Below are 22,822 nucleotides of genomic sequence, written 5' to 3' on the forward strand. Positions count from 1 at the left end.
TAGCCGAAAAATTAGTTCTGAAATTTCAACGTACACCACACTGACGGAAATGTGAGCGTAATCAGAAACTGCGTATGTTTTGTGACATACACATCTGAGATAAACGGCTGCTTCACTCACAGTATAGTATTTAACTCATTTCCGTTCCAGGGAAGTCAACTTGAAGCCAAAAGATCTGATTCGTCGCCTCGATTTCTACCTTCTATGGGTTATTCTGCTATTTTCGGCCATTCCAATCACCATTATCGCATCCGCATACAAGGCAAGTGTCCAGCCGCGACCACACATCCATTCTTATCGCTCAGTCCACCAAATGCATGTTCACTAGCCGTCAGGCCATTTCTCTTTCTCGACTACAGCTATTCGGACAAGCTTACATCACCGATGATCGTTTTCTATCCGCTGTTGCAACCGTTTCGTCTGTGTTCAACTCTGGTGGTCGAATCGTTTGGGGTTCGATCGTCGATAAGGTCTCGTTTAAGGTAGGTCGTTTGGCCAATAACCAATAACCTGGGTTCGATCGTCGATAAGGTCTCGTTTAAGGTAAGTCATTTGGCCAATAACCTGTCAGCTGATAATGAGAGCGAATGAAATTTAGACGATCCAGGCCAGTGGGCTAGCAGCCGAGGTTTAAGAAACAATGCCGTGATTCGAAGTTCCATAATTTTTGTTAGTTTCCAGCATTGTAATAAGCAAAACACTTTGGTATGAAGAAGAGACTCAGCAGTAACAAGACAGTGAGGTTCAGAGATTTTCTCGTGTTACATTTCTCATTTCCAATATGGATCGCATTGATGCGTATCGGACTCAATCAGCCAAATGTGACTATAGTCGATTTGTCCCTAAAACATGTATCTGTCAGATGATATTGTATACCGTACACTGGCGTAACGAGAATTAAAAAAACCCAACCGTCGAGCGGAGCGGAGAAATAAATCTTTCATATGAAGAAATGATTGCACACCACAGGGACGTGGAAAATTGGTGCGAGACACTTGGAGCTATTGATGATGGGCCCGTTCTATACAAGCGTAACTGTCCACCTGGCGAGATACCTCACATGATTAAAGTGTGAATTTACTGTCCAGAAGTTTCGTGGTTCCAACCCGACCTCCGCCTCTCGGCTTCCCCTATCTAGGCTGGGGCAACCTGGCAGTATCACAGCCTCCTTGCTTCCATCGGGTAGCATGGTAGCTAGACACCAGAAGGGTGTTACAGCTGAAACAAGTCCACCTAATTCAATTTTCTCGACCAGCCAAGAAAGGGGTCATCAGTAATTTCTGGAACTCGCAAGGGATTCCCTGTGCGACTGGTTTTCTGGGGTGGACTGTGGACCAGGATTGTTATAGATCAGAAATCCTAATCGGTTAAAAATCCAGAAGCGAAAAAAACGTTCATTCATCGTTGTTAGTGAACGACTTAACTGGAGTTGCAAACACAAGAAAGCTATTGGTACATCTCTTGAACCGTGTCGAGAATTTCTGTCAAACTGCTCTCGCATTTCAGTGATTATGAGTGAATTTCAAAAAGTGCTTCCTGTGGGCGAGGGATGCTCTTTTATTCATGGGATAAACATCAGGGATTTAGAGGAGAATACTGATTTGCAGTTTTCTTTTCATCTGATTCAGCTTCCACTCTGCATCCTACTTTCAATTTGGTCGGCTGTCTTGGTCACGTTCCCGCATTTACATCATGCCGGCGAAACAGCCCTCCGAGTTCTTTACGTCATTTGGGTTTGTCTACTGTGGTTCAGTTTGAGCGGTGTGTTCACCATCATGCCATCGGCAACCGCGACATTATTTGGTCAGAAGAACGTTGCGATAAACTACGGAGTTGTGTACAGTGCATTCGTAAGTGATCAATACGCGTGCTTGGTTGCCACCATTTTGTGCGTCCTATATTGTCTTCTTCCTGTCTTTATCTAGTCTGTGGGAAGCTTGTTGTGCGGTATCTTCCAAACCTTCCTCCCCGAACAGACCTACGTGGTCCAGTTTTCAGCGTGTTTTGCACTGGTATTTACGGGTAAGTGAATGGTGAATTCATGATATTCGGATGATGGACTTGGGTAGCTGTATTGTTGATAACCTAAGTTTTAAATCCAGAAAAATATCTGTCATATGCACTGAGTTGTTCCTTCTTCAAGTATGTGTTTAATATGTTTCTGAAAATTCTATTTTTCAGGACTGATCGTCACACTATGGGTGACGGACTCGAGAATGAGTCCCCGAATAAACATTTGCCAAAAGCTTACCGAACAATGTGGACGACTTCGTGGTCGCGACCAACAATCGGATGATTTTAGGTTGCCGACTGCGGACTGAGTGTCAGCTTGCCATACTACTCAATTTGACTGTGTATCGACTGTTTCTCACTCTCAGAAATCACTAGTACCGTGTACCAAATAAGTTTTGATAAATTATATTTAACTCCATCAAGTCTTGTGTTTGGTTGAAAGACATAAACGTCGAGAGTTCTGTGAATCATTCTTGTTCCACCTCCCAGACGGTACGCTCGTTTTCCGATCAAATAAGCACGAATCAGCACAGAAGCCGGGGAGAATAAAGTAAGCTATTTTTATTTTATGCCATGTCTTTGGGTAAGGAACTCATTTGAAGGGGTTCTTTAATTCAGAAATTTATTTAGTGTATGATCAGCTACTTAACTGGGTGAAATTGGCATTAAATCTCACATGTTTGCTGCAGCCGACATAATCGGTTCCATGGGTTATTCTACCTAAACGAGGCAAACTCTAGTCATACGTTCGATTTTCAATGTAAATTCACTTAAACTGTAACCAACAAAACACGAATAATTTTGGAGATAGCGGTGAACTCAGCTCTTTTAGAAGGGAGATGGTTAAGCAAGGTCCCAAACCTTCAAGTTTGAAGAATTTATCCACAGAAAAGTCATACCGAAGTAATTTGGGTTCTTGAAAATTCTTCGACCTTATGAGTAGTGAATTGCGAATATACATGCATCGCGATATCTTGAATATCAAACGGACTATGAGGTGGCCTGGTGAGGCACATTCCAGTTGCCTGGAAACATCACAAACGAGACATTCAGCCGGGTTCCAGGTGAGTGTCTCGCAAAACCAAATTTGTTTGCAAATGAGTGTATTTCGCCCATTCGGGTTTCGTTTAAGGAAAACGGTAGGTATTTCCTAAGTATACCTGTAGTGGTTATTCAGAATCGAGCTGCCTGATACCACGCTTGGTCTTGGTGTGGGTTACAGAATTTAAGTGCTAGTACTGTTCACTTAAAACAAGTGCGATTTAAGTGTTCTGTTGCCAAAGGAATTTCACCGCAATTGACGTACCATACCAGTACACTAGTACGCACAGTCGAATGGTGGCCATCAGATACTGGTAACGGCCGGGTAAGCTAATGGTAATATTTTGAAAAAGTTGAGTGAAATCCATTTGTGGGATAAAATAATCATGCAGAAATATAAATTTACTGGAACATTGCATCAACCTCGAAATTATTCTTATGTGTTTCTATATGTCTTTGTCTAATCAGATTACAGCCATTGCTCATCTTCGAGAAAATATACTCAGAAAGGCCGGATTCTCCAACTTTACTACGGAAAAGATCGTCATTTGACAGTAGTTAACTGATAGCAGTATGCTCCAAAATCGATCCTAGCTTGCTTCAAATCAAAGGTTTGTTAGTTAGGCTTAAGTTTCTTGTCAAGTCCGTTCTGACGCACCCCAACGAATGGTAGGCTTTGAAAATATAATTTAGGACTTGGGTGCAATTATTTTTCCCAGTAATGAGAACATTAACCAGTTGTGGCAAAATCAATATAAGCAGTGAAACATTAGACCAACGTACCTGTTTATGACCCCCGAGACTTCTTAATATTGAAATACTCCACAAAACCTATCTTTGTAATGAACATGTAAAAATATCACTGTGAATGCGTGGGTTCGTACCTCCAGAATGTTTATCGTTATTTTGCGAACGTCAGCCCCCACTTTCTGACATTATCCAAAACGTCCACGTTTTACTACCAAAAACTCTCATAACTCAAGATCTGACCTTAGGTTTTGGTACATAACTAAGCACTGGTATTCCGAGAAATATTCATGTATCAACCAGTCCTGCATAGTCGTCTTCGTTGTGTGGGATTATCCAAACAAACGGATTTCTGACTCATTTTCTTCAAAGTGATTAAAATTGTCCAGGAAAAGCAAAATAATGCAACCACAGTTTTTAACGTAAACGGAGATCCCCGAGGAATACACTCATTTGCAAATCAACTTAGTTTTCACGCGAGACTCAACTGAATCTCTCGTTTATGATGTTCTACGACCGAATATGCTGCACGCAGACCTGTTCATGTTTCAGTTGGCATGATATTCGAGATACGACCGTATATTTTCATAAAGGAAACCATCCATAAGTTTGCTGGAAACTCTTCGACAGGTTCAAGTAGAACATAAGGTTGACGGAAACTCGGGAACCACGCCTACCTGATAAGTCCCACGAAGGGCGAAACCGGTCATGGGCTGTCGAAGAGTTTTCAGCAACCTTGTGAGTAATTTCTGTTATTAATCCTCATTAGCAGAGACATCATCATTAGCTTTATCAGTGCTGTTTCACTGCCGTACAACCACAAGATTTACTTAATTTTACCTAAAGCCTTATAATGAACAGCAAGAAGAAGGGTGGGTAAAGAATGGACATGGTGATAGCCCGACTTCAATCAATCCTGGAGGCATGCACCTTCAGAAGTGCAATCAGACCATATAAGGAGGTGAAAGCACGAAATCCACTGATATTGATCAGGCAATATTTCTTCCAGCCTCCAGGCAGCCAAAAGGGTGTCATTGTGATCCCATTCTAAAAGGCGTACTGCACTAGCACACCGGAACTCTTCATCGCTTTCACATTATTCTACCGAGTCATAGCTCTGCACTACGCTGTTTACTCCATTTTGAAGCAGACTTGGAGTACAACGCCCGTCTTGGTAGACAGTGTTTCGGCATGCATTACACATGACCGAGCCATCATGTTTGATTTTGCTCTGTTTTCCACTACTAAAATACCTGAAGAACAACCAAATACCCGTTTTCTAATCACCTGGTTCCGAATTCCTCGACACCATCCAACACCACCAACGCTTCTGAGGTGGCCAAAAACCTGGAGACGCTTTACATCGTCTATCTATAGAGACCATGTTTTACAACCAGGTAATGACAAATTGACGCGAACGTGATTCGGGCTTTGAGATTGGTGCGCTGAATTCGTCAGGCACATTTCCGTCAGAGTTAATACAACCACAGAGTGACGTGAAATTCTACACAATCTCCAGTACTTGTTTTTGAAATTGTACGGGGCGCGGTCAAAGATTGTACGTTCTGAAGCATGACTCTGCACTGTTAATGTACAAGGCGAATGTCAAAAGATGTTATGATGGTGGCCAGTTTGCTAGACTTTACTTGTGGTTGGGCTTTCTTTTCAGAAATGAGGACGATGTCGTCTGTGCACTCCAAAAGACAAAGTTTTCACCAGTAACAATATGAACAGTGGGGTTTTTATGACATTTTCGAGATTGCCCTATTGTTTCACCGACGACGAGATTGAAAAAAAATGGAGAAACTGGATATCCTTGTCGGGAAGCTTTTGGAAAGATCACCATACACTCACACGTCCGGAAGTATGTAAATATGAGGACCTGAATATGTTCACAAAATTTCGGGGCTTGCCTGTTGGGCTGATTGATCGGTATTCTAGTGTGACCCAGACCAGACGGTCGGTTTACGTCTGGTTTATATTTTTGCAATAACCAGGTGTATTTGTCAGCTAGTCTTGAGCTCATGGTACATCTTTAACCCCTGAATCAGCGAAGCTACACACCAATGGACAAACAAACATTGTGCGCATGTCAGTAACGCAGTATAAATTCGGATGCATTGCTCCATGGAAGTCTTCATTAGGATTTTAATTCCCAGGTAACCCGGTTTCAGTTAAGCCGATGTCAGTTTGCCGCATACGAGCAAAGCAAATGTTTTACTGATGAATCTGGAGTGAAAGCCGGTAATGCCCAAAGATTATTTCAGTTGATCCGTGCGGCCGGTCCCCGGAAACCACCTGTGAGCGAAACCATCAAGCATCAGAATGGAACGACCATCTCGAACAAAGAAGAACGCCTCGACCGGTGGGCTGAATNTCGAATTTTCTCGGTTCGATACTAGTCGTCATACATATTTAATGTTTGATTTAGTGCAGAATTCCCGAACCAGTACTGATTCAGATTACTCGGTCAAAAGCGGATCCTTACTTGACAAACTCGTTGCGAGTAGCATTATTCTCACTTGCTGTGGTGCGAATGAATTTCACCTATCCTTACAACTAATAAAACCGCTCTTTGAAAGGGAGAATACCCTATGGCGATATTTCGTGTAGCATCTCCTCTGGTCAACTTCTTTGAGCTGTTCATATCTTGGACTGCACTGAAAAATGAGATCATTTAAAAGATACCCATGGGTTTGGTTTGTTCATACTGTGTTGGATCCGTGCAGATTACGATGGCAGAACAATCTTCAACAATTTTTCTATGCGAACTTCAAGATGGAAAACCACGCTTGGAAGACCTAAAAGGTGTAGTTTCCACTGCTCCACTTAAATTTGTCTTAATATTGTGATTTGCCACCAGCTGATGTGCACTAGAAGCGGTGAAAAGAGTGCGGTCCCTCTGAGCATTAAAAATATCTCACGAAAAAAGTTGGGTTACGGCTTTTCGAATCTGTAGGGACTTTGTATACTCAGTCCTGGCATTGCTCAACTTCAAGTCATACAGAAGTTGAATTCCTGCTTTATCATGAAGGTCTATAGCTCTACCACTTAGTAGTTGTCCAGATGGCAGAAAATGGACATGCGTTCCTCGGAAAATCAGTAATCCGCAAGCCACTCTAAACAGCAAGCTCTTGACCGATATAGTAAAAACTTATTCTAACAAAACATTGGAAAAAACTTGAAAACACAGCACTATCTTGCAGGACATTTGCTGCCCCAAAGACATCATCAAACAGTACGGAAAGACCGCTTCACAGAAGAATAAACAGAAAGTAATCAATAGAAAACTGTTTTGACGACAAGCACGCCCAAATGGGGCCAAATTGACTGACGAAAGTGGCAAGCACTAAGTTCAATTAGCACAAAGATTTCAAAGCTACAGGTTTAGTACTGTCCCACAAAACAACGAAAAACAAAACCACGGTGACTACCAGCACAAACCAGACTCTGTGGATGCTCCCCTGTATGCGTTATTTGCCCTCGCGGACGTCTTCAGGTGTTCGACAATCGTTGGCTCAGAACCATAGCTCGTGTGGTTTGGTATCGGCGAATCCGTAACGAGGCAGTTTCAAAGCGTGTTTTCGGTTGTGTAACAGTTCAACGCAATCGCATCAGAACAACTAAGCCCTATTGGGATTTGATGAAGCGGTGGTGATTCAATACTACAGACGTAACACGTGTGGATAACTAGAAGTTTTGTGCATTGCCTTACCTTGTATTGGTAAGGCCGGCATTAAATCATGTCTGAAACTCTAGGAATTGTGTCCAAACGGATTCAGGATCTCATTAAATTTTTTTCCCGTAATATCTACTCTGACCTGTGAGCTTATCTGTCAGAGTACCTGCCCGATATTCGGACATAACCGTAATTCCGAATACGCCTAAACAGCCGATGAGATATGCCGAATGGTTATAATAAACTTGCCTTGCTGCAGTGGCCTTTCTTGTTTTCATGAAACCCGTTTAGAGCCATTTAGATTCTGATTTGCGGAACATGAACCACACAACGTTCAAAGCAGGTAAAGTGAAAGGCATATGTACTTTCGTCCTGGAGAACGGAAAAAATGTCTTTTGTTTTATATTCCCCTGTATACTAGTATTTCAAAGTCATTCACATTTTCCAATTCGCTTTCTCCTTCACAGTTGTAATATGTTTGTTCTTGGTAGACATTCATTCAAAAGCCTACTGTCATTGGCTCTCTACCTGACAAACAGAGACCCTGCAAGCTGAACTTTGAGAATTTGAGTAAACTGGTGAGGTTTAACCGACTTGGATTCCTTTCGGTAAACGATGAATTCGACTTTGGATAGTCATACACAGTGAAACTACAACGAAAAATGTGACACTGTGCTAAACACGCACTACAATACTGGGGCACCGTAACACTCTTGCAAGAGGAGCAAGAATGTCAACCATTCATCCGTACTTGCTCCGGTAAATTCTTCCGAGACTTTGGAAGACCACGTTAGGCGAGAACTCTCAGAGGCTCTCAAAACACACTAGCCTGGATCCCGTTTTAATAATCCAATTACTTGGCTGTGTCTGGAAATTCATATCCGGAAAAGTAAATTGCTTCTCACATTGGTATATATATGTATATACTGACAGAGATTCCGTCCTGTAATTAAAGCCAATCTGTGCTGAAATACCGATAACCACTGTACATGTGTTTCATCCTTATTAAAAATTATCAGCAGTGAGTGAAACTTCTTTCTGATGAGTCGTTTCTCGATGAACCAATCAACACCTGTGACAATGCAACGTTGATCCCATGGTTGAAGGATAGGTGGTGCTATATCCTGTCTAAGTACGAGTTAATCACACTGCTGATGAGCCGCTCGTGACCGGAAGCCTAAGATTTCCAGCTTGTGGCCGCGTGGTCGTGGGTTCGACACTCTCTTCAGTTTCGTGAGATGTGCACTGTTAATGGTTCGCGTGGATAAAACAGCTGTACAGTGCTTCTTCTTTGCTTTTCAGCATAGACTGGCATAGACGGGTGAAATCTCTGCAGAAATTTACACATCTCTTCATACTATTAACACTATATATGTATATATTTATATTTATACTAACGTGTATGCCTTGTATAAGTGTGTACCGCGAGAAACAATAAACATAGAATGGGGTCGATGTCAAAAATTCGGTAAATAGTTGGAAACAGTTCATAAATATTAACAAACCGTTCTTTTGAAAAGGAAATACAATTGGATTAAATATTACGCTGAAACATGAACTCAGAACTAGACTCAGCACCGGAAACCCTAGCAACTGTTCGGTTCTGAACTGAAGCGCGAAAAGTCGAACTCAGATTGCACTGAAAATTTGGCATGCGGTTCAATATATAAATACTGAATTTTTGGATGCAATGACTAGCTTGTAAACGGCGATGCATGATAGTAGTTTACGGGCCATAGGTATTGAGGGTGACTTATGGAATGTGGTTTCAGGTGATTTAAATGTAATAGATGGATGAAAAACCACGTTCTAATAATATTGCTCCTGGCTCTGATCAGGTGATTTGATCTGACTGATCGACCGTCAGCTTTGTCTCCTAAACCTGGCGTCGGCTTCAGTTCGCACACTGAAGCTTACAGTATTTTTATGGGTCGCAGATGTCATGAGGAAATATACAAGGAACGATTTGCAGGCAAATATAGCCTGAAAGATTATAGAATCGGCTCAAAAGTTGATAGAATAACGTGTTAAGAAATTACAAATTGAACAAAACCTACGACTATAGACAGGAAAAATCGCGTACTTTAGGGTATTTGCTTATACATGGCAGTAGTTAAGAAGCTGCTTGATATAATGATTCTAATTAAAAAGCCTTGTCAAACACGGGAAATGTTGCAACGCCCTCCCAACTGTACTACACTGTTCCCCTCGGTTTTAGGCTAACGCACCTGCTCTCAAGAGAGCAAATAACATGCACAAACAGAGTGAAGAGATTAGCAATCTGAGTCTGGTAAGCTTAAGCGCATGTATAAAATAATGTTAGCCATAAACTTAGTAAGGTAAATTTGTACGCACTTTGTCAAAACCATTCGAATGAATGCTTGCAATTTCCAATGATAGATTAGTTGCGTTGAAAGTCTTCTACAAATAAATCGGTTCACAGAAAATACAGCATCTACAGGCCTTTTTAAAGGAGATTCTCTTGAGGGGTAGCGCTATTTCTAGCACCTTTTGTTTACTGGTTTTCAGTGCGCAAAGTACCAGAGAAAACAGAATTATCGGTAGTTTTGTAACTTGTTTCTAGTCGTAGAGTATGAGAGACCATACTTGCCTCAATGAGGTTTCAGGAATAAAACGATGTAAATTTCTTTCCGTCTGCAATTATTGTATAAATGTTCCGTCACTGTCTTCATTGAAATGTCTGTTAAATTCGTTAACAGTGCGTCGACTTTGAGCATTCCTTAGAAGTCACTTTAGATCTGCTGTTGATTCGCAGCTGTCGCTTCATCCAATGGATCTGAAAATTACAGGTGAGAATATTGGGATTTGACTCGCTTCACAATTTTCAACTGCTGGCATCTGAATCACGCACCACCGAAAGATAAGCACAGACCCTTACAGAAAATACTCCGTAGATTTGCAAGCACTTGGCCTTGTAAATCGCAAGGTCTCCAAATGCATCAGTAAAGGCGCGAACTCTCTGAATCCCCAATTAGTTTATGCACGATACCGGCCATTCTGCTCTCATTGGAAGTGCTTTAAATCAATCTATTGTTGGATGGAGCATTAGAATAATGAGGACTTTAGAAACATCAACTATCAATGTGGTTTGGAGGTACGTCAAACAATCAGTTTTATTCAAGGATGTCTGGAGTTCACTATCAATGTGGTTTGGAGGTACGTCAAACAGTTTTATTCAAAGATGTCTGGAGTTCATCTACTCTGGCTGAAGAGTTTTTGGTGCCACTTAGTAGCCGCGGCTGTGAGGTTTCGGACGAAAACGCTTCCCGTCCGGTTTCGCTTATCCCTAGACTGTATACGTACCTGAATGTACGGCAGAAAACCATAAGTATTGAACACTGATATCATGTTGTCGATAATGATGATGATGATGATGATGATGATGATACATACCTAGAATTCTCCTTGGTGAGGTTTACTGACAATGTTAGATTGTGCCGATGTATCATACAGAAAAAGGATCTCTACGTTATGTCGCTGGCGGTCAGAACCGTTTCCGACAAGACATCTCATTCGGGCAGCTAAACTCAGGCGTGTATGTGCTTCTCTTTGAGAAAAAATGACCCCTGGTTCTAAGCAGCAAACTAGAAAGCACTAACCTATAGAACTGACCATTCAACGTCATTTGGAACGAACACATTCCGTAAGATCTAAAATGACTGTTTATCTGCCTGCTGGCTCAACCGAATCTCCCGCCCCACCAAAAAACTCTTGTGCGCAATTTTCCGCGATACTCATTTTGAAGCTACGACTGGGAGTACGTTATTTCGCTTGAAACTTCAAGCGCAGGTCAATTTCGATAAACTATGCATCATGATGCCGGAATTCTCCCACTGACGACGAGATGACAGATTAGCCCAAGTAAAAATTCATGAGCATTTTGGATGGGTTTTTATTTCCCGACAATTAGCGGCAGATTTGCATGGTTGCTGAATATCACCAGGAGTTAGCGAGGCGCGTCAGCTTACCCGCAGGACAGAATTGCCTCATGAGTCCGTTAGTGTCAGTCAGAGTCCATTTCTACTTCAGTGGCCATGAAACATAAGCGTCACTGTGAAACCCTGTTCATGTGAGCTTTCTGAGGATCGTGCACTTTTTGGAACATGCTGTAGTCCATGTGTCAAAATTTAAGCACTGCATCAATTTCTTTTGCTGTATCAAAAACATTCCGGACTGTCAAATATGTAAAGCACTTACATCCTGATTGACAATCACCAGGTAGATGTAGACAAATTTGTTTTGTCGAAATGCAAAAAAGGCCACCAGTGACCTCATTTGTTGTGTTGTTAGAGAGCGTTGTGGTGCGTAGCGATGGGTTGGTGTTTGTGTGTTGTGACACAACCACCAACCCATCGCTACGCACCACAACGCTCCCTAACAACGCACTGATGACGTCACCCAGATCGGTGATGAAACGTCTGCAATCAAATTGCCCAGCTCAGCAAACAAGCCAACGACCAATTTAGTCTCAACTGAATCTCTCGTTTATGATATTCTACAACTGAATGTGTTTCACACAGGCCACCTCATGTTTCAGTTAGCACGGTATTCGAGATGATGAGTCCCAAGAAGGGCGAAACCGGTCATGGGCTGTCGAAGAGTTTTCAGCAACCTTGTGAGTAGTTTCCTTTATGAAAACAAAACCGATGACCAATCCCAAGTGTTTCGGGCTGCTGATGCTCTCAATACTGACATATGACGGTTGATTCTACTAAAACCACCAAATAAGTGAAAATCAAGATAAAACACACCGTAGGTTGCTTTCTGCAAGATAAACAGCAGCTTTTGAAAGTGGCATATCAAATCTCGTGGTTCAAGAATCGTGGAAAACTGCAACAACTATCCAACCCGTATCCCTAATAAATTTCGAATAATGTGACAAACTACTAATCAAATATTTGCTGGTAACCAGAGCTTCATATCGCATACCGTAATCACACTGCACGTACCTTGACAGAGTTCACTAAACTGAATGGTGGCCTGCCAACTCAGTCCAGGGCAGCTTAAATGCTGAGCGGCTTTGGCTAAGTGTGACAGCCGCTTCAATCACGCTTTCAACTGATGTATTCTACAAGCTCCATTTGAGGGGACGCAAAATATGGGCCTTTTGAAGAAGGATCCTTGTAATTACACATATACTATGGGTAGGGAAGCTCTCTTATCCACCAGGGTGGTAAAGACAGGCTTGGATCAGCTCAAGCAAGATAGCATGCAAATAGACTGTCCATTGTGGTATTTTGGCACCCCGTGCATGCGTTAGTGGAAGATGTGGGGTAGCACAAACAGACAATTTTGGCTTTGATCGTGTCACCATGAATAGTAAAACCGTACATGCACAGATGTGTTAGTGTTGATAGGACGGAAACAAGTCCGACTGAGCCAGACACCATTCCTCTTTGATTGCCTTTTCTCATAGCCTGCTGTTCAACGCATTAGTCCAAACCTTTATTTCATAAGGGTGGTGTGATTTGTATGACAAAATGGAGATACGCAATACCATTGTCACTATTATGTATGTCAGGTAAAGTGGGTATCTAAAGCTGCTTAAGCTAGTTCCCTCAACACAGGAAACAAAACTTAATTGTGACTAGTTGAGCCCTATCCTGTGACTGGTTTTGTTGAAGAATCTACTGTAAGTGATTGCAGTCACTGAAGCAGACGAAAGTACCTTGTCCAGCCTTCATTCTGTCTGTTGCGCTTGTAGATGGATTTGTGACTTAAAGGTTGCACTTACCGGCTATTCAATTTGTGTGGTTGCTGTTTAACCGTACAGGTGGGTATTTTTGGAATCACCATTGATTGTCGAGTTTCTGCATCCTACGTGAACAAACTATTGATGTCGTTATTCATCTGACATCTCCAAATGTTATACTTTAGTAACCAGGGTGTCTTCGAAGAGTTTTCTGTCAGTAGTGTACCACAATGTTCTCATCTACCCATCAATGGTTCACACGGCGTTCAGGGAAAGTAAAGCCGTTTGCTGCTTCCCATTTGAAGACGCAACCAATTCTGAGGGCAGGTCTCCGTTTTTAAGAGACTATCTTTCCATACGTTTGCGGTAAGTGAATGCCCATTATGTAATTTGGTTTGACATAAAATTATTTGCGTTTTGAAATTTGAAGTTTGCTTAAAACCCTTCGACAGCAACCTTGAGAATAGTTTCCTTTATGAAAATATACTGCGATATCTCAAATATCATGCCAACTGAAACATGAGACAGCCTATGTGCAGCACATTCAGTTGTAGAATATCATAAACAAGAGATTCACTTGAGTCTCTTGGGAAAACCAAGTTGATTTGCAAATTGGTGAATTTCTCGAAAACTTCTGTTTTTGTTGATCAACTAAATGATATTGAATAGACACAAAGCCAGTTTGACTCACTACCACTAGCGCACAGCCCGCTTGTCAAGCCGAATCTCTGCTCTAGCCAACCTAGAATTTTGTGCAAACTAGTCAGAATATTTCCGATTGGGCCATGAAGTTTTAGGTCTAAACATAGTAGGTTTCTATGAGGAATAAATCCTTATGGCAATCCAAATGAGTTTTATTCACAGCCAATCTTTTCACTGATGCATCAGTCAACTCACATTATTTTGCTGACGTTAGGTAACGCCTGTCTGATGCAAGGTCCAAAGACCAGCCATTAACATGATTCACAAAGCATCGGTTGCCACGCCTTCGATGCAGAACTGTACCCATGGGTAGTCTGGAATTTTTTCATACAAAATACAATTTAAAGGCGGGATTGCATCCATAGTTAAATTTTAGAAAGTACTGCCGCAAATTATCACGTGGAAGTCTTAGAAAACACAGGAATCGGGCTGTTGTCGGCCACTGAAGCGCTTACCAGTGAGCATCAGAAACACCTCTAAAAGGTGAATCGGTTGTTCACGTACTTAGCTGATGTGTTGCTGAATCGCCGTGGTGCGAACAAAAATTTCATACAAAATACAATTTAAAGGCGGGATTGCATCCATAGTTAAATTTTAGAAAGTACTGCCGCAAATTATCACGTGGAAGTCTTAGAAAACACAGGAATCGGGCTGTTGTCGGCCACTGAAGCGCTTACCAGTGAGCATCAGAAACACCTCTAAAAGGTGAATCGGTTGTTCACGTACTTAGCTGATGTGTTGCTGAATCGCCGTGGTGCGGAACAAAAATTGTAATTTCCCTTCGATCAGTAGTTGTTGTGTGCTCGGTAGCACGAGATTCCAGCGTGTTCGTCCAGCATTTTTCCTTTAATTAGGCTCCTTCTGAATAGTTCTAGTTGTAGGTGAATGTCAGAGTTGTTTAGTTAGCTATAAAGATTCGATAAAGAAACATAAAGTTATAAAAAAAAGCAAGACTCAATTTTATGGCGACGCATCTTACCTGAGCAACGTCCAACTAAAGCTCGATGGGACATACCGTTGACAAACCCCAGTCCAGATGCATACCAGTAAGCCACAAAGTTTAAGAACGTGTTTTTGTGGCTGGATAGTTAGTTAAATATTAGTTCAGTAAAAATTTCTGTAGGACAGTTTACGTGATTTTAAAATTTCACTGGTTTGCTGTCTGTAATGATGGTCGCAGCGTTCTAATCAGCGAGAACTGTCGCAGATGTTGAGACTACTAAGCGAAATACTCTTTCACCGTCCACAGCTTTCTAGCATGCCACAAACTAGCGTCCGATTATGTCGATCTGTCTTCAGGTTTAAGATTACGGCAATGAATTCATGCACATCTTAGCCAGAACGGTACGAAGAAAATTGCTAAATTGTAATTGGCCTGCTCTAACTCACACATCTTTCCGCGCTTCCGGTATTTTCCATTCCACTTAAGACTTGCTTGCATATACGCTGCTATATAAAGAATATTTTTAGTAAAGCTTGCGTAGGAAGCCGGAGTTTTCAAAGAATTAGTAGAGAACAGACCAACTACACATCTGTATTGTAGAAATCCATGGTCTGTCACCAGTAACTCCAACTAAGACGCCAGTCATCGCTTCTTTGAAGACGAATGCTTCTCTGAGATGCATTTCTGCAAGTAAGCTTCATTCAAGCATTTACAGAGACTATATAGCGCGGGAATTATCCGGCTGCTTCCAAATACTTGGCCTCATCGACCATTTTCCTTCGCACGAACAAATTTTGGGAAATCTGTTGATCGAATCCAGCCGGAAAAGTGTCATTAGTTCTTCCTCGCGAACAACAATGGTTGTGACCAGTACTTTTTGTAAAATCTCATGAAACAGGTATCGGAATAAGTGGTTTACAAAGTTGAGAGGAGATCAAGCGAAACTTTACTGGCTAAAGATTAGTAGCAACTGACACTCAAGTAAAGTCATCGGACTTCCTTCAGAGAAGGTTCATTGACTGGCCAAGCTAAAATCATCGCCTTCGTATTCTTTTTCTGGTGACAGGAAAATAGATTATACGATCTGGATGCAATCGTCTTTGTCATTTTGAGTGCATTGTCTTAGGTACCCTTTGAACCCTCAGGGGGAACCCGACAAATCACATCGAACGATTGACCTGGTCAATTTGCAGGTCGTATCGGTCAAGTGGTCTGCAAACGCGCTGGGTTCAGTGCAGGACGGTAAATAATTAGCTCTTCTTCGAGTCGTGATACATTAAAAAATTTTGGAATACGCGATAACGGACTAGAGCCTCATCCAAGGACCTAAGGATCTCTACTTTAGGTTTATGCCAGGCGTGTTGGAACAAACAACTTCTCAGCCGTAGTGCAATGAATGGGAAGCTGGTGTATGAAAAGTAACAGATTCAGAAGACTTTGTGTTTATTCACTACTGATGTACCTAGGCTGGTGGCACGGGAGTGAAATGCGCTCTTTAAATCCTGTCCAAATGAGATTTTTTCGAAAGTTTGCGTGTGAGTTTCGACTATTTCTTCCCGATCAGGAAGTCACCTCAAACAAGTCGTGATCAGACCTCAAGGGAGCAAATAAATTTGTAGTTCAGTTGCAATCAATGTTCAATCAAAAAACTTGAAAGTGTTGCGTAGACTATACATCCAAATCTGCTTTCTGACTGAATAGGTCATCTGTTTAAATTATCAGTTACTTACACGATACGGAGGGTTTTTGATAATACCCTCAGTTCGCACCCGTCAGTTCGGTCTATAAATCTTGGTTTGCCCATAAATGATGGAAACTTCCGGTTCGGTATGTCTAAAACGGTCCTAAATCTTGTGTAAACGTAATTCACTGATCATAATTTTGCAACTCAACAGCCCACGAACAGTTTTGCTCTTTTTGGGGCTGTCGGATTCCGGGTGAGTCTCCCATCAAAACTAAATTGATATGCAAATGAGTGTGTTTTTCTATCCAGGTAGAACATAAGGTCGACGGTAACTTGGGAACTGTGCCAACCTGATGAGTTATGGAAGAAGCAAAACAGGCCATAGCCCGTCAGAGAGTTTTCAGCAACCTTATGAGCATTGTACTACGTCTACAAAATGTATTGCGACACCTCGGATATCTTACCAACTGAAACATGGAGCAGTCTGGTGCTCACATTCAGTTGCTTGACAGCATGATAAACGAGAGATTCGAATGGGTTCCGAGTGAGTCTCCCGTCTAAATCTCCCGTCTTAAATCTCATGGTGGTCTAACATTTGCTCTCTGGAAGCACCGAACGGTCCTGATGTCCTAAAAACTTCATCTTCAAGAGAGCATCTGGGCATCTTCTCCATCTAGTCAGCCTTATTAGAAGAGGATATCCCAGAACATTTTCCCTGTGGGGTTTATCGGACGTCAACAGTAACCCTCCGGTTATTAAGTGCCTCTGATTAGGCATGGCAACCCCCCGACTATTTTGATAGCAATCACTGACAACCAATGTCTTGACTCTATCTAGAGTATCAAATGCCGTGCAGGATAGCTGAATAGCCGTTTCAACAGGGCTTCAAACTGAGCTTCTGTTCCAGCTGGCGAGCCTTTAGCTCTCCAATGAACAAAACTGTGGATCCAAGGTTAACACTTTGAAGAGCGCTTCGCCAAGAGTTGCTACAAAACATTATGAGTTTATAACCCTGGTTGCTTGGGAAATATCGTAAAAGTCATTGTCTACCTGATAATTTAGGCTGTTTGGAAGAAGTATCGCGCTCGATTACTGAAGTCGAAAAGTCGTTGAACTGGACATGTTCTTCTGAGGAGAACTTGCGCGAACCGGTTCGTAATCGCTCTCAACTCGTTCGGGCTCTGTAACTTTAAATCACAACAAGTCAATACGACGGAGCACATCGAGAAAAGTCATCGGGTGTGATGCGAAATCCGCATGAGGTTTTTTCCAGTTCGGGCACACACAGTATAATAAGTACACTCTCGGGTGAAACAGAATTTATTGTCTGCAACCGCAGATCTGGTCGCAAAACTGATGTAACGATTTGTATGATTACCACAGAATCTTCATTAGTTTTTTTCCAGATAGCTTCATTTATACTCAGAGCACAACGCCTTCAACCGATACTTCCGACAAAGCCCATCAGCGGTACCTTAGTATCTGGATTTTAACTCAGTTTCGTTGTACAGTGTCCTCCAACACATGGTTAAAAATCTATCTTATTAAAAGCTGCTGAAACCTGCCAAACCGTGGTACTGGATATCAAATAAATATAATACATAAAGAACGACAGATCAACTGTCTTGCTCAAGGTGTTTGGTTTTCATCAGGGAGTTTTAAGGTCCTGTAAATGGATTGCTTTTACTTGCGTCAACACACTTCTGCATCCAGGTACACAAGTAACAACGAAGCAAAATGAAATGGAACAACGAGCTTCCTTGCACGGCACGACTTGAGGTCCCGTTTAATTGGTGAGTGAGATGGGTCACAACCCACTCACAAAGCCGCGGATGATCACAATTAGCTGTTCTTCAAGATATTAACGTAAGAGGATGATTTCTTTCTACCATTGTACTTGATTGATTATTGCCTGATCCGATTCGCCAAAATTTACAAGTGAATAATCGATAACCACAACGTGGCACACAAGCTGTATTAAGCTAGCAACTGGCACGAGGGACCAAACGGCAAGCACAAAGAAACCCTGTTTTTTAGTGTGAAGAAATATCAGAGGTACTCTACTCCTTACGTTTGTACAAATCCGCCAATATATCTTGCGGATGTCGGAGTAACTAAAACAATGTCGGGGAAGTTTACTTCTGACGGTTACTCATCAGAACAAACATGAATACATACATAGACGTATTTTTACACCTGCCATGAAGATCACACTCCTAATTAGAGATATTCCTTGCTCGACAGAACAAATTTACTCTGCGTGATGTGTATCTAATTCACAAGGTTATGTTGGAAGAAGATATGACGAGTCAGTGAGAATTCCTAGTCCATCCGGAGGCGAGATGGTTAGAGCGCAAATTCACTGACCGGAAGGTCTGCGGTTTGAACCCGAACTATGCCTCTCGACTTCCCCTGTCTAGGCCTCCAAGCCCTCGTGCTTCCTTCTGGTGGCATGGCAGTCAGGTACCAAAAGGATGCTGCAGCTGAACGATTTGGTCCATCTGCCATAATTAAACGGTCATTTAAGGCCGGGCGGCTTCGGCAATGTAATGGAATAAGTTATTCCAAGTTACCGGACGGGATAGTAAAAAAAGCGTCTCCCGGCAAACGTCAATGCACTCATCTACACTGGGTACCTGGCTAATATTTCTCATGAAACGTAAATCAATTTCCCCTCCTGCCGTTTCTGATGGACTCGTTGCTTGTTCACCCTATCGTTAAAGGTTTCCTGTGCACCACAACCCACAAGCCTCCTCCGAGTCACGGAGCGATAACCCCACTTTTGTTGCTTTCAAATTAGCTGAATAACTCTACGATAAAAACCCTTCATTGGTAAGTTTACTTTACTACAGTCATCTCATAGAAACAGATTTGAGATAATTAACGCAATTCTCGTTGGAACTCTTACGTATGAATTTCCGAAACTGTATATGGAAACATTGAGACACATTCTTTTCCATATTGTTAGACACTCTTCTAATTGTCTGAAATTAGAGAAGAAAACCCAATGTTATATTCAGCCATATTTGACTTCAGCAACTAAGACAAGTGTACAATAACCTGTACCCTGTGAACCTTCCCAGATCGGTCTTTCTCAGCAATGCCTTCACTGGTCTATTACTTGTTTCAATAGCCTTTTGAACGGTACACGACGTCAAATGCGCCAGTCCGTAGTGTCCTTTATGCAGACACAACGCTGCATTCTTTATCAAAGGAAGTCATCAGCGACGTACCTGTTTTACTCGCGCGCTTACCTGGTAAGCTTCAGGTTTTGATTCTCCAGACATCTCCATCAACCTTAAGCAGTATATTATCTGGAAGAAAATGCGTCACTTAAAAAAGTCACTTAGTGCTCCTAAATATGTAAGGCCTCTTTACTAAACTATGGATTATATAGAATGCAACTCGCAGAATTTTTAGGTTTTGCTTGAACTTTTTGCTATATTTCATAACCAACGGTCCACAGCCGTCGTGATGCCATGTGTTAATCCACACGTGAATCAACTGTGACGTCAACTTTCAAGGCCTCAAACAGTAAGGGATATTCTTCAATTCAGCTACTGGTTGACGTTCAAGAAACTAGCTATGTTGTGTGTGACGTGACAGTGCCACATAAGAACTAACACTTGTTGACAGCAAATGGAATAGGCACTAATGCTTTGCTGAACGAATCGATGCAACAAAACTGCTCCAGATGCTTTTTTGGAAAAGACAAGACGCAGGAAATTGAGGGTGAATCGCCCGCTGAGTGAGGGTTTTAGTGAAAGTGCATTAGTCTGCACTGAATTTCAAGTCACCGATTCATGGTCTTTCGGAATGCCCGAAATCTAAGGCCACCTGCATAATAGTTCGAGCACCAAAGTTCAGTCCTTTAACCACTACCCAGCCCGTAAAGAATATATGTCTAATAACTGCACTTTTTCCTCGACCACTGTGCCCATACCTTCAGGTTCATCTCTTTGCTTCATCCAACAGAAATGAAAGAAAATTGTTTGGACCACTCAGAGCCTTTTAGCAAGCTGAATGCATCACCGTTATCTGTTCTGGTCCTCATGGCTGCGGTCCCAATGAGCAGTGATGTACACCAAGCTCCTATGCACGAAAGCCCTAGTCAGCTCTAGTGCGAGCTGAGTTTATTAGTCTTATGTGGTTGCATTTCGAATACCACATTTCAGGACTATTGATGCACAGATTGCATTTTGCAATAGCTTGTTCGCCCAAAGTCTGCGTAGTTCTTGTATTATTGTTCATCTGGACATTTTCAAATGTACCTGACTTTCATATATCAACTTCCCTGACTTCATGAGCCGATAAAAAGTTAGAATAAGTTCCGTCATCCTTACTGAGGAACCGTTCATTGCCGTAAACTGACGGCTGTTCTGTTGAACTAAAAGTCACAAAACTGTCTGGCTGCTCAGTGGTGTCAACCGAAAATGCTCCAGACCTACCGATGTGGTTCGGGATCGCAATTAGCCAGTTCCTTTGTATATATGTGCCTCCAAAGGATCAAGTGACGACTTGAGCGGCTTCAGTGTGAAGCAAAACCGTTTAATCGAGTTTGTTTCATATTGTCGAGCATTACTACAAATAACGAAGAGTCTTCGGTGCAACTGCCAGATAAGATGAAAGACTTTGTGTTGTCTTAGCTCCTCGGACCACCTCTCTTCGGTGTAGCTGTCAGGTAAGATGAAAGACTGTATGTCGTCTTAGCTCCTCGTGCGAGTGATCGGACAACCTCTTGATGTATATACGTGGATGAGGAACTATATGCATTTTCTAACATATGGTGTAATCGAAACAATCTGGCTGTTGATGTCCACTCGGCAAATTAAACGCCAGCTTCCAACTGCTATTTTCGTTACACAACACCATGTGCGCATAACTTGCAACGGATTTGACTGACAAATACAACAGCTAGTTGTGACGTAAGACTTCCATGAACTTGAAGGAAGAATCAATACGTCACCACATTTTTGTCCAATTGGCTTAACTCAATATTCGCAATATAATCCCGTGTAACCTCTTCAACACCTCATTTCACATTCGGAAAACGAATAACTACTAAAGAAGTAGCAGAAAATGCTCGCACTTCTATCAAATTCCTGTAATGGTTTTCAAACCTCAAAATATCTGTCTAGCTAGTCGCCGATTAGCGTGAAGCAGTAGACAACTCCGGTGCCGAACACTCGGAACAGCAAACATGTTGAAGCATACAAAAGACAATCTTCAGCTGGCGTTCTATCTTCAAAGTGCTTCTGATTTAGCTCATAGACCTGGGTGTTAGTATGCATGCCAGAGCTGATAGTCGTAGAATATTTATGCGTCACTTGGTGACTTTATTAGTAAAAATGTATTGTGTTAGTTGAAGACGAAGTCATCAGCAGCAACAATGTGCCGGTAGTAACTATCGATACCTCATTATCGTAAAGTGGTGGGAAGAAAACATGCTAATAGAGTGGAATTAGAAAACCCCAAATTCTAGTGTCAAAGAAAAAAATTAGCGTCAAAATACATTTAGGTAAACCGATAAATTTGGTGACATTTCTCAGAATACATTACAAAGCGTGCCCAGTACAAGCTGACAGACAAAGTTCAGTCTAATCCTCAGGTAAGAAATTTAGACGGTCTCGCAATACTTTCCTAGATTGTACCCCGTTCGATCAAGTCACTTTACCACCAATGGTTTCCACCATGGACATGGTTTCCATGGGCAGGGTTAGTACCTCACCAATATAAGCCACCTTTGGGGACTGTGCCTACTTGATGACCCCCAAGAAGGGCAAAATCGGTCGTGGGCTGTTGAGGAGTTTTCAGCAACCTTATGAGTAGTGCATTACAAAATAAGCAACCCCTGTTGCTCTGATAAGTCTGGCTCGTTGCTAAATGTTCACTCACAGCCATCCAATTCTTCCTCTGCTACAAAGACAAACAGAAGAAGATGGGATACAGAAAATTGAACCTTCTTGTCCATGTTGATTTCCGGTGCGTTTCACTGTCATAAGATAACTGAAGCCTATGCAAGATACAAATCGACGAAGTGTAAATAAAGCTTACGCGGTGAAATAGCTGCCACTTGATGTTGGAAGTGATCAATCAAAAACTTATTCTCGGCTGACAAATATTCATTGTGGGGTTTTCTGAATAATCCTGAAAAGCACTGTAGTCTTTTGAAAACAGTCCATGTTACTTGGGATCTAGGGATTCCTACTGACTACATGAAAAGGTCAGATTGTACAAACAACATCAGATTAGAATACGTAGGGCAAGCATACAAACAAGTCGACGATGCTACCATGGGCA

At 41.9% G+C, this 22,822-nt stretch overlaps 1 protein-coding gene across 1 annotated transcript; it reads left to right on the forward strand.

Moving 5' to 3' along the window:
- Positions 1-5,527: 5,527 nt before the first annotated feature.
- T265_06915 (hypothetical protein) lies at positions 5,528-20,643 on the forward strand (the record flags this gene model as incomplete). Its single annotated transcript, XM_009172313.1, has 3 exons — positions 5,528-5,665; positions 5,961-6,166; positions 20,472-20,643. 3 exons carry the CDS (start codon positions 5,528-5,530, stop codon positions 20,641-20,643), a joined length of 516 nt encoding a protein of 171 aa, XP_009170577.1.
- Between the last annotated feature and the right edge of the window lie 2,179 nt (positions 20,644-22,822).

This window comes from Opisthorchis viverrini (genome assembly GCF_000715545.1).
Source record: "Opisthorchis viverrini unplaced genomic scaffold opera_v5_151, whole genome shotgun sequence".
NCBI lineage: Eukaryota > Metazoa > Platyhelminthes > Trematoda > Opisthorchiida > Opisthorchiidae > Opisthorchis > Opisthorchis viverrini.